This window comes from Labeo rohita, chromosome 7 (assembly GCF_022985175.1).
Source record: "Labeo rohita strain BAU-BD-2019 chromosome 7, IGBB_LRoh.1.0, whole genome shotgun sequence".
NCBI lineage: Eukaryota > Metazoa > Chordata > Actinopteri > Cypriniformes > Cyprinidae > Labeo > Labeo rohita.
Window position 1 is genome coordinate 39,655,066 of NC_066875.1, and position 13,387 is coordinate 39,668,452.

General features: G+C 35.8%; 1 protein-coding gene and 1 non-coding gene across 2 annotated transcripts; both read left to right on the forward strand.

The window, feature by feature from the left end:
• il13ra1 (interleukin 13 receptor, alpha 1) lies at positions 1-10,721 on the forward strand. The gene is made up of 10 exons (XM_051115031.1): positions 1-315; positions 611-741; positions 3,368-3,545; positions 5,156-5,258; positions 5,360-5,526; positions 5,792-5,937; positions 6,099-6,240; positions 8,623-8,722; positions 9,481-9,574; positions 9,694-10,721. Exons 1-10 carry the CDS (start codon positions 237-239, stop codon positions 9,802-9,804), a joined length of 1,251 nt encoding a protein of 416 aa, XP_050970988.1. The 5' UTR covers positions 1-236; the 3' UTR covers positions 9,805-10,721.
• Positions 10,722-11,066: 345 nt separating this feature from the next.
• On the forward strand, positions 11,067-11,140 carry trnar-ucu (transfer RNA arginine (anticodon UCU)). Its single transcript has one exon. It is a non-coding gene; the product is annotated as a tRNA-Arg (tRNA).
• The last annotated feature ends 2,247 nt before the right edge of the window (positions 11,141-13,387 follow it).

Genomic DNA, 13,387 nt, shown 5'->3' on the forward strand with positions numbered 1-13,387 from the left:
CAGTCTGTCAGTGTCACTGTGTTCAAGAAGCTCCAGTCGAACTTTTGCTTTGAGCGCAAGTCGGACGGACGCGTCGATCGTCCTTTTACTTTTGAATTATTATGTCGGGCACGAATACGACCGCTTGAAAAGTAAAAGAAAAGGGACTGATATCGCGGTTTGAGTAACGTTACATCAACACAGGATTTACGGGAATTTGGATTTTACACGCAGTATCCGATAAAACCTTCAACAGGATGTTTCGAGTTTGGGATACCTCCTTAATGATATGCTTCTCTGTCTCGCTCATGTTCGTTGGAGGTGAAAGCTCAACAGGTAGGTTTACGGCTGTTTTCTTGCCTGTTTTTTAAGAACATGTTTCCTCTTAAATTTTCCAGTGACAGCGAGTACGGGATATCCTGTATAATTCCCGAAACCTGTGACGTCAGAGAGCTTCTCCTGAAGAACAGCCAGTGTTTCTACTAAACTGCTTCTTGTCTGAACTTGCTCCCCGTAGTAGTTTGTTATTACTACAGCGACTTCTGCTACTGTCTTCTTGGTTTTGTTTTATATTTCTCTTTTTTCTCTTTCGGTCTGCGTAACATTGTTTAACTTTTCTTGAACCCCACAGAGCTTCCTCCAATAAAGAATCTGACTTTCAAGTGGGAAACACCTTTCACACTGAATTTGACTTGGGAAAAGCCCAAAGATCTGGAACCAAATTGCAACGTGAACTACACGGTGGACGTGCGCAATGCACAGGTGAGTCATCTCTCAGTTTGAAAAAATGAATTTCCTCATGGAAACTAGAACGTCTGTGAACTCTGAAAATGTTTTGTATTTCTACATCCATATTTTCTTATCGATTCTGTGATCAGATACTATCAAGCGCTTTGAGATGTAATTATATCATTATGCTTTTTTTTAAATATTTATGCAAGAAGTATGCAAACCTTTGGTATCAGTTCATTTAAAGACTAAGTTTGCGTGATTTACGCAGTTCCTGCACTACTGACAGAACATAAACCTGGGTCTTCTCAATCAAAGTCTGATCTTCACCACAACTTTTTATGGGTTTAAAGCTGGATTGTTTGAAGAACAGTCACTCCAAGATTAATATGTTTGGTCTTCCGGAGAATGTGGTCTACTATTATATAATTAAATCAGAAATCAGAGTCAAAGCCCTCATTTTAATTTTAGTAGAAAGGCTGTCCTGAGGAGAGCCATTCCGGTAAAAGATCCCACCAATGTAGCTGAGTTTAAGCAACTTCAGTAGACCAAAAAATTCCTCCGAGCTAAATGTTTGGTTGCTGTTATTGCTGTTTAAATGGTGGGTCACTCGAGGCAGAGGTTCACATATTTATTTTTCGGCAAACATTTTAAGGGTTCAGAAACTTCCTAGCTCAGATGTATTTTCCTACTCAAGAGGACGAAGGGACACAAGTCTCCAAGGAACTATATATTATACTAAGTTTTGAGTTATGCAAGTAGCTTTGACAAGTCCGTACTATTTTTAATGACATTTTAATCTTCTCGATTCAAATAGCCTTGTAGTTTTACAGATAAACATTTAAAATGTACTAATATTCCATGTGGACTCTCAATTAGTTAAGGAATAAAAATAAATGCGATTTTAATTTATGTGATGTATGCTGTCGCATGACCGTAAAGGACGGTAACAAAGAAAATGGTTTTGTTGTCCTACTTTTCACTCAGTTTTATGAGTGCGCTTGAGTCAAACCAGGACAGATGATAGTTTAAGAGACGCTGACACACGCTGTGTAGCAAGACAGTCACGCAATTAACCAGGTCTGAGAAGCCCTGAACAAACTAAACTGGAATTCATTGTGTTTTTTTTGTCCTTCGTAAGTCAGTAAAGCAAAATTAGGTCAGATGTACGTTAGAGTTCATACTTTTTTCCCACATAAGTCAAAGTCTAAATCGGGTTTCTTGCTTTCTCATCATATGTGTTTACTTTTTCATTGTGGTGTGTGTTTTTCTCTCTTTGCCCTTTCCCCTTCACATTAATGTTTAAGTTCATGTTTATTTATAAAGCACATTTTAAAACAACAAGCGTTGTACCAAAGTGCTGTACAATATATAAAACATAACATAATGTGTTCCCCATTGAGTGTTATGGTATAGGAAAGAAATATAAAGTATACATAAAGATTTTCTAACAATACTACTAAGTGCTATCATAACACATTCAATTTACTTTTAAGGACACTGCGCCTGCCATTGTTTAAAATCTGTAGTGGCTGCTGCTGGAAAGCTGGTAGTATGCCAGATAAAACACTCAGTGACCAGCTTACACTTTGTACTTCTTTTTAAAGGCTTGTTTTCATGATGAACTCTTGGGATGATATTCACACAAAGAAAATAAGCTTGAAAATGGAAATGTGTACACGCTGGAGTAGTTACAAGAAATGCAAGGTTACAAATTGCGCCCTTGCAATCAAGCTTTTATCAAAAAATCAGACGTGTTTCCTCACTGACACACATATGAAACTTATTGCGTTGAAATCCTTATGTACATGTACTTATACACAGATAATCTGATTTCAATCATCTTCAGTTGATTTGCATTTTAGGGGCATTAGTGACATTTTAGGGGATTTCAGAATTAAATATAGTACTTCTCAAAAGTCACGTCTGTCTAGGAGAACCAGTCAGGTTAGCAAACAGCATGACCAGTTGTACTGAGATCATAAAGTCTGGCTGTATTTAATTAGACAAAAAAAAAAAAAAAAGTGATTTAATTTGACATTGATATGATATTAAATGATACCATTCGATTAGACCAGCTTCTAAGTCTAAGACCCTCATCATACATTAATAATAATAACAAGGTTTGGCAAAGTAAAAGGAAGAGGAAACTAAGTATTGTGCAAGTTCTGGAACTCTATTATTTGGAATCTTAGCAACTTAGCAACCTGTTTGTGTTCAAAATAATATGGAACAGAATGTTAGTGTTACAGTATTAAAGTCTGAAACTGGTTTGAAACTCTACTGTATATACAGATATACAGAAAAATAATTTGTGTGGTTTGCCTAATTACATGATGTAACACTTGTGCTCTTGTGTAGTTTCCTTTTGGATCTGGTCTGCACTGCTTCCCCAAAATATATTAAAATATTTGACTTCTTTGTGCCTAGTAAAGAGAATAATTTTTTTTTTTTTTTGATATATCATCTTGGAAAAGCTGTAGCTTTGGGGAAAATATTTTGGGAAGAAAGAATGGGAGTTTTCGTTAGAAACAAGTGACTCATCCTTACTCAGTACGGAGTAATGCTCCCACACAGAGTAATACAAAATGAACGCAAGTTCAAACATACCGTATTTTTAATAGTGGTAATTAACATGAAAATCCTCTGTTGTCAACAGAACTGTTCTGAAAAACCCAAACAAGACAATAGCCAAACCAAGAGAACCCCAAACACAACTTGCAAATTTAATGTCTCCAATGAGAATGGACTGTGCATCAGCGTTACAATGAACCCTGAAAACTGTGGAACCAAAAACCCTAGTCCACCTTCTGAAATGTTCCTCCACCCACCTCCAGGTACTCTGCATGATAGCCAACTATCTGATGTAAAATGCTTTTCCATTTTTAATCATTCTATATTGATCCAGTGGCAGAGAAGTATGTTTATTGGTTTATTCAGTCTTAAAGGATTAGTTCATTTCCAGTAAAACAATTTCCTGATAATTTACTCACCTCAACATCCAAGATGTTCATGTTTTTCTTTCTTCGGTTGAAAAGAAATGATGATTTTTGAAGAAAACATTCCAAGATTTTTCTCCATATAGTGGACTTCAGTGGTGGCCAGTGGGTAGAAGGTCCAAATTGCAGCTTCAAGAGCCCTACACAACCCCAGCCGAGGAATAAAAGATTTTTAACGACAAAATCTAAATTATATAGTTTCTCCAACTTCAAAATTGTCCGACATTGTTGCTGTTTGACTTTCTTTGCATGTTTCTTTGCAAATGTAAATCTTTTTAAGCAAATGACAGATCGTTTTGCTAGATAAGACCCTCATTCCTCGGCTGGGATTTTGTAGAGGCCCTTGAAGCTGCATTAAAACTTCAACCCGTTGATCCCCATTGAAGTCCACTAAATGGAGAAAAATCCTGGAATGTTTTCCTCAAAAACCCTTTTCAGCTGAAGAAATAAAGACATGGACATCTTGGATGACATGGGGGTGAGTAAATTATCAGGACATTTTTACTAATCCTTTAAGTCACTGAGGCATGCTTATTTTATTACATGTTATGTGTTAATGGATAATCCTTTGATTTATTTTTATTTTTACCTAAGAAGTCACAAGATAAATAGTTTATATAAATTATATTATATAAACTAAATTATATTTAAAGAGGGTTTTTTTTAAAAGTCTGCATTACATTGTGACAGGACAGTTTAGATCACACTGAATCTCTGCTTTCTCCTTCTGCATTGCTTTAGTATCTTGTATTTTTTAACTGTACACTTACCATTTAGTTTTCTTCAGATGTCTAATACAGCATTCCAAGTAATATCAATCAAACTGCTGTTTGGTTGTTTTAAGTGATAATAACTTAAATAGCTAAAATTTGCTAAAATTGACTTATCGGCTTCTATTCACAAACTGTTCTGTTTTTTGTTTTTTTTTAAAAAAAAGTGGCATTAATCGTTTTTTGCAAATAAACTCATATATATATATACATACACACATGCTCCAAAGTAGGCCTTAAGTTCAAACTTTAAAAAAAATATATATTTCAGATTAAGTAAAAATATGCTAGATAAATGTTAATTTTATTGCAGCAATGTTGTACATGTTATTTATTCTTTAAATTAAATTGTGCAATATCATGTGTTTCAGCCATCCTGCTCTGTAAATAAATAAATAGTAATAATTATAAAAAAAAACATTGTTTGACCACTAATATGCAGAATAGCAGCTTTGTTAGTTCTTGTTTTTTTTACGATTAGCATCTTTCCTGCTTTCCCCTTCTTGCCTCACTGTAACTGAATCACTTAATACATTGGCATGTTAATGTGCATATTCATGTGTTGATGCATTCACGTACATGCAACTTTGTCACAGAGTCTCTTTGAGTTCTGAATGTTACAGTGAGTTTCAAACTCCGATCTTCAGGACTGATTTGAAATCTCCACATTTATTACAGTGCTTCTGGTGGCAAACAGGAGCTACGAATATTTCAACGAAAGAATGCTGAAGTGCATTTGGAGTCCTGTTGCCGATGTCAAAGACTTAGGTTTTTATTACTGGTATGTAACTCTTTTTCTTATCATTGTTTTGTATATTTCCTTTTCATTTGTCATTTATATTACTTTCATCCATGCATTGGTTGTAAACGTGTGTGTTTCAGGTCATCTCAGAATGAGACGGTAATGAAATGCAATGAGATGAGGATTGGAGAATGCATCATACACGATAAATTTGACATGACAAGAGACATGTTCTACCTGTTCAATGGCACTTATGAGGGCGAACCTGTAAACAACACATTCAAGGATAAACGCCCAGCACAATATGGTAAACATGCATTATTTGCATACACAACATACACATGCACAGAAAGGCAGTTAAACAACCAGTTTTCTCAGATACAGCACACTATGTTGAGAGCTGTCATTTTCACAACAGCAAATTATTTGAGAAAAAAATATAGTTGATCACACTGAGGAAACAAAACGGAAAACCTACACTATGCAATAGCTGTATTAGAGAATATGAGCTACATTTTTCACATTTTCTAATGTTACTAATTAAGTCTCTTTTTTTGGGGCTTCCTTTGCAGTGAAACTAAAGAAACCAAGCCTTCAAATCCAGAAGGTCGGGAACACTCTCCATTTTAAAACAAATGCATCAGATTTTACTGAGTTTAAGTCTGTGTTTGACCTTCATTGCTACAAATACAACTACACATACAGCAAGTGCGATAAGGTAAATCATCTTCTGTATTTTTATACTTAATAGTATAAGATCAGGTTCTCTTTATTAACTATTATCAGTCATACTAAAGCTTTAAATACACATAAAACTTCGCTCTTTTGATGCTTGATTTCATTTTCTGATCCTATATTTTTCTGTTGTTGTGTTTACAGACTGGAGAAAAGTTTCAGATAGATCGTAACGAGTATGTAGTGGACTATGAGTCAAACTGCAAGTACAAAGCCAGAGTGCAGATCATCGTCTCAGAAAAATGTGGTGCAGGGAGTAGTGACCCGAGTGACGAGGTGGAATATGGTACGTCTGAGCCTATCAATGGCTAGTTGCATATCTCCGCCATCTTCGATTTCCGGTCTAGCGAGTGTGTGCATGATGCTTCCGGTTTTGCTAAACACCTGTGTAGAGAGTTGGAGAAATCAAAATATTACCTACTATATATGTTTGCAGGATTTATAATCCTGTAATTTATAATCACTAAAAATGCAATTAAGAGCTACACTGCTATGATTACTATACTATATATGTTAATTGAGCCAGTGGCATTTGAAACTCATGATGTACACGCAGCTACACAATGTCTTTTTTCCCTTACCAGTTATGTAAATGTACAAATGTTTGTATTACATTTACAAAATAAAATTAATAAAACATACATTGAGCCCATAAAGCAGAAATCTCTGATCGTCTCGTTTGACAGTTGCAAACCCTATGATTTTATAAACAGCAGTCAGAACACGATCAACTCTCCATAAATGTACAGTATTGCACATGAGTAGTTCGTGTATGAATGAAGAGATCCCTGTGGATTAAGGTGACCAGATTTTTTAAATGAAACCCGGGGACATTTCCTAGTTCAGTAGTCAAAATATCACTGAAATCTTACTTGTGATTATCTACACTTATCGCTCTGCTCTCGTCCAAGCTCTTCGTGACAGTAGCGACGCGCGGCCAAGAAATAAGTAACTTATAGCTCGCAGCGCCCTCTGCTGTTGAAAATAATCACAAACGTACGACTGCCAGCTGGCTAAATAGTTTGAGCTTTTACGGCGTATTTGCGGGTTGTTTTGAGCGTGCTGTAAAACGGGGACATTTCCGGGGATAACTCCAGGCGGGGACAGGACACCAAAAACCGGGACTGTCGCCGGAAAACGATCACCCTGCCGTGGATTATTAATAACCGCTGCAGCAGCCGCATATTTCCACACAGAGGTACGCAATAATACGAGGAGGACGTTTTCTCTGGTCTTTGATATACCACTGTTCGCTATTAATTTTGAAAAACATTAACTATATTTATCTAGCTACGTTTCCCCATACAGGTCCGTGACGTCACCTGTAGGTTTCTGAAGAGCATTTTTGAAGCTCTTAGTGGGCGGGAGTCGGCCGTCGCAATCTTGGAATCGCGTCACTGCACGTCACTCCCGGATAATCGAAAATGGGCAAAGAGGCGGGACGTGGGTGGAGCTGGTTGCTGAAACCACGCCCGCCTAGCGCAACGGTGATGACAAGGGCGGCAATCCACCTGTCACTCAAATGGCCACGCCCTAAATTTTGCAGAACTTTAAGGCTTAATATAATTTAAACGGATGAGTTATAAAAAAATTCACCCCCTTCACAGTTGACATGAAGGGCAAAATTAGCTATATAGACCAAAACCACTTTTTGTACCAGGCTGTAAACATATTTTTTTCTGCTGTAAAGTTGGGCATTTTAACATGGGATTGACTCCCTTCTGCAGCCAGTCTCTAGCGGCCAGTCGATGAATTGCAGTTTTAGTCTCTTCCGTGTTAAGACCAGGAGCTTGCCGCTTGTGACCGACAAATAGTGCAACTGTGCTCGCAGCGACCCGAGTTCGATTCCCGAACTCGAGGTCCCACTCCCCTCTCTCTGCCCCGTCCTTTCCTGTAATCTCTCTACTGTCCTGTCCATTAAAGGCGCAAAAGCCTTTAAAGACCCCCCCAGCTCTTTTGCATTTAAATTATTTTGACTTTTGGGAAACATCAAAGTCTCTTCTGTAGCTTCTAAAAGGCGGTACTAAATAAACAAATATGATATTCAGGCAAAATAAGAAAAATATACACATTTTCATTCTGTTCAAAAGTTTTCACTCCCTGACTCTTAACGCATAGTTTAACTGGATTTTGACTGTTCAGGACAAACAAGGGATTCATGAACAACTACCAAATCAAAATCAAATCAAAATCATCATTCAGGGAACAACACAGTATTAAGAATCAAGTTTATGTCATTTTTTATAAATTCGTCTACTTTCTCGGCTGTAAAAAGTAAACAATCTAAAATAAATTCACCTACTTTCTCTTGTGGAATATATGTAAACATCTTTATGTGAAATGTCTTATTCAGGTCAGTACTAAAAAAAAAACCATGCATTTTGTTTGATGCCTCTTAATTTGGTAAAATAATTAACATTTGACAGATTCTCTAAGGTTTAGTAAACTTTTGACCTCAACTGTAATTCAAATTTCATGGAAAAGTGATAGGAAGCCTACAACAAGTGTAAAACTGTAAAAAGGGCACTATTTAAGTTTCCAGGACAGCTTTGAACTTTTGAATGGTAGTTTATGTTTGATTACTTGCTTCAGATCCTGCAAATGAAATGTGCTGTCCTTTGGTCTTTGACCGTTGAACTTGAATGTTTTTCTTTGTGCTGTTTTGTAGGTGAGAACAGAGATGACACAATGCCTGCATTGCTGGCTCTCATTATTATCCCACTCGTAGTTTCCTGTTGCCTGATAGTTTCCCTTGTGCTGCTCAGAAGGTAATGAATGATTTAGATTTTCATTGTTGTGCTCTTGTATTTGAAAAAGACAAGCTTGAAACAATATTACTGCATCGTCATGTTTTATATATTACGTATAGGTTATTGTATATTTTTAAGATTTCTTTATATCCTATTTGTGCAATCTGTGAAGTTACAGGCAAATAATTTTAAGTACACTACCAGTCAAAATTGTTTAAACAGTAACATTTTTTTGTTTTTTTAAAGAAGTCTCTTCTGCTTACCAAGCCTGCATTTATTTGCTCAGAAATAAATGCAGTTCAGAAGAACAGCATTTATCTGAAATAGAATTTTTAATGTAGCATTATAAATGTTTTAGCATCACTTTTGATCCATTTAAAACACTGCTGAATAAAAGTATTAATTTCTATCATAGAAATATGACAGAAATAATAATTAAAAATGCTTCTTGAACAGCAAAAAAAGCACATTAGAATGATTTCTGAGTAACTGCTGAAAATGTATCTTTGATCACAGGAATAAATTACATTTTAAAATATATTCAAATAGAAAACAGTTACTTTAAATTGTAAAACTATTTCAAATTTTTACTCTTTTTGCTGTACTTTGGAGCAAATAAATGCAGGCTTGGTAAGCAGAAGAGACTAATTTAAAAAAACATTAAATCTTACTGTTCAGAAACTTTTACTGATAGTGTACTTTAAATATATATGACTGAATATTGATTATTGAGTCCTGGAATTAACTGAAATCTGAATTTGCTTCTCTTCCTTCAGACATAAAGACATCATATTCCCAAAAATCCCAGAGCCGACACTTATCTTTAAGGACATGCTCATCAACAACATCAGAATGGCAGAGGATATGCGGGTAAATTGTTCAGCCAGTCATTACTCATTACTGTCACAATCAGAAACCTTTCAGATTCACACATTATCCTGTAAAAAACCTGTAATTAATATTCTTTATTCAATCTCTTTCACCACCAGAGTCCTGCAGATAGCAGATTGTATGTTCCTATTGAAGAAATCGTAGAAAGCAGGATAAGTCTTGAACCTGAGACACCACTTATACAGAATCCGACACACAAGCAGGTATAAACAATTCTGATGACTGAAAATATGCAGTGAATCAGGATGGACTCAGGGCTGAACTTAAAACTTACACTGACGAGAAAATGTCTATGCATGGAGGAGGAATTAAACTCCTGTTTCATCTGTTGATGAATAATGAACTCAGGCTCCACCTACCTTTTCTGAATGGACTTCAACCTCACTTATTACAGTTGCCAGTAAATTGCTCTTCCTGGCACGACAGTGGCTTGTTTTCATTGAATGTATTGTGATAAGAAGATAAGAAAAGCGGTCACCAGACTTTCCTGGGGCAGGTTGTTTGGCTCTGATTATCTGGTATGTGAAACTCGCACTGTACCCACTCAGCGTATCCAGAGGCCAGCGAATGACATAAGCAGCTTCATGCATCTTGATAGAGGAACACTGCAAAAAGATTTCATGGAATGTTGAAATTGTGACTTTAGATCTCTTGCGCACCATTACTGAACTTTAATATGCTTGTTTATACAGCCGCATTTATGGACTCATGGGTGTTTTTGCACATAGTTTATGAACTAAATGTACTGCTACAAAAGATTTTGTAAAAAACACTTTAAAGAAATTGTTTTCTATTCACTGTGAATTGTTACATGTATTAAAGCGTGGTTTACTGTATGCCTGAAAGAAAAATGTTCTTGACTCTAAATGTGTATATATATATGTTCACAACTTTGGCTGGTGGCTAAACAAATGGATATAGACAAAATAATGGATATAGAAAGTCACATGACAAATATTTGGACATTCAAAAAAAAAAAAAAAAGATAATATATATATGTTTTATACATTGTACTGAAATATATACCTTGAAAGCTAAAATTGTATTTATTTTCATACTTTTTGTTTAATGTCAAGTCTAAGTGATCATACTATTTCCCTGTAATTAAACTGTTTGCATAACTGAGCATTCTGTTTAGAGTTGGATCATTTAATTATTCGACGATAGAAAATACAATTTTACAAACATTTTCCAGTTCTATAGTAACTGCTATTTTTGCGGACAGTCTAGCAACTACGATAAATATTTGTATTTCTAAAATCTTAAGTGTTATTCAAGCTGCATAAACAGCACTCCGAGTCCGCCATGTTGGCTCAAAGCTGCTGTATAGTTGCGCATAGAGCTCCCCCTACTGGCGGTCTGCGGAGAACCAAAATGGCGGCGGTGTGGTCCTGATGCTGCTGGATGCTTACGAAGCTATACGCTGTGCAGTGTGTCTCTAAAGCGGGTCTGATCGATTTTTATTGGCTCAGTCTCTGTGGCGCAATGGAATAGCGCGCTGGACTTCTAATCCAGAGGCTCCGGGTTCGAGTCCCGGCAGAGATGCAGTGCAGCTCTCGGATGGGGCATATTAATTGCTTTTAGGTTTGCATTTTGTATAGGTGAAAGATATGAGTGTAATGGTTTAAGGCAGCTTTGTATCTGTGTGCGTTGACTAAAAGCATACAGAATAATGTATTATTAAATTCAATATCAAATGACTGTAATGATGTTCAACAAACAAATAAAAAAAATTTTGTAAAATTTTTATTTTCTCTCCCTCTCGCTCTCACACACAAACAGACTGATGACAGAGATTTAAAATAAGTTTAAATGAAATTGCTTTGGAATTTTATAGCTATATTAATATTATATATTAATCTAACACACAATGTCTTAACTTAACCCTCTCACATGTGCACATATAATTGTATTTTAATCCCGTAAAGCATTTCTAGTAATACAAAGTTATTCATTTTATAAGTTCGAATTGTAATTCATTAAAAGAGTATGTTTCTTGGTTCACACTCCATTTTGCCTGAACACAATGGTGCTGAGACAAAGGTAAATCTGACATTTAAATCAAATAATTTAAATAGTAAAATAGCATTATAATATTTAAATTATCTTTAATATATGCTAATATTAAATTAGCATTATCTAATTTGCATAAAGTACTTCAGTCCACCATAAATGACGAACTTTATCTATTAATAAAAGGGAAAATGCAATACAAAAGCGCCAAAATGGTATTTAGCACTACCATTTGATATACAGTAGTAAACTGCCTATATCAGAAGATATTTATGATAATTGTGCACATAATAGTGATGGGCAGTTCGACTCAGTTCAGCGAATCGGTTCCTTCGAACGTTCGTTTCAAAGAATCGGTTCAAAAATAGTTTAGCGAATATTTCAACATTTTAAACGTCACCTATAACGTTATGGTTCAATCACAACTACTATCCTCTGTAATTTGGTCACTAGTCCAAATTCTGTCCTGTAGTTCAAATTCTGTCCAGCAGGTGGCAGAGCACACAAACATATACGTATATACGTACAGTAAATGTTAGTCTGAACGAGATCATGACAGTAACCCCAGGGCTTCATATTTGACAGTCGAGTGATCTAAATATCCTTGTATTTCCAAACTGTAATTGCATCCCTACACAAGTTTGAATTCATAGCCTAACTGCTTTTCTCTATTTTCCATCTTTACAGGACATCCAGTGACCATCAGTTAGCCTATGCTATATCAACATTTTCGTCCCTCAGAGTCCTTCTCCATACAACAGGGCTGTAAGGAGAAAAATACTAGTCCAATCTGAACGATGCGCATGAAGGAGAAGGTTTATTTTCTTCGCACCCGCGGGGTCTATTCTTTTCGTCGCTGTGGAGTTCTAGAGAGGGAGGGTAACTGAACAGGGCTGGGTAAAAGGAAACAGTGATGGGCAGTTCGATTCATTTCAGCGAATCGGTTCTTTCGAGCGTTCGTTTTAAAGAACTGGTTCAAAAATAGCAAATATTTTAAGCGCTGCAAAGTATAAAGAAAAAAAAGCTCTTTCTGTTATATATAACATAGGATTTAACATCTTTTTTGTTTATGTCAAAACGTTTTTTTCTCTTATAAAAAAGCACAATGTGTCTAAAGAATTGTTTTTCTTTATAAAAACAAACTCTTGGGTTCAGTGCACTGGTAATTTATTTATTACTCTTGGTCCATTGTTTATACGTTCTTTCTGTCTTTTGTTTTTGTGTGTGTGTATTTATGTAGTTATTATTATTGCTGCTGTATAATTTATGTAGTATGGAATTTAAAGCTGCATGTAGGGAAAAAAATATATAAATTTAAATCACTCATTTAGAAAAAACTGCACTTGCGTCATCACATCCTTGACATCCCAGCTTATATAAGGTTATATATAATACAGTACGTTTTTCAGCGACCATACAAGCTTTGAAGAATGGATGAATGATTCATCTCATAAAACAAAGTCTATGTTGTATTAATAATTCCTAAAACAAGCAGGCGTACATCTGTTTGTAGGCTCCATCAATCAAACCAGTACAGTTCTCAGCGCACAAGAATTAGGAATGTCGATTCTTGCTTCAATAATTCAGTGACTTCACTTCCAGAATGAAAATTTCCTGATAATTGACTCACCCCCATGACTTCAAAAATGTTTATGCCTGTCTTTCTGAGGAAAACATTCCAGGATTTTTCTCCATATAGTGGACTTCAATGGTGGCCAAAGGGCTGAAGGTCCAAATTGCATTTTCAATGCAGCTTCAACGGACTCTACACGATCCCAG

Bases quoted from the DNA above. Each gene is read 5' to 3' on its own strand.
- il13ra1 (XM_051115031.1), top strand. From the start codon at position 237: ATGTTTCGAGTTTGGGATACCTCCTTAATGATATGCTTCTCTGTCTCG. The intron at 316-610 runs GTAGGTTTACGG...TGAACCCCACAG, and splicing joins TGGAGGTGAAAGCTCAACAG to AGCTTCCTCCAATAAAGAAT. The intron at 5,259-5,359 runs GTATGTAACTCT...TGTGTGTTTCAG, and splicing joins GACTTAGGTTTTTATTACTG to GTCATCTCAGAATGAGACGG.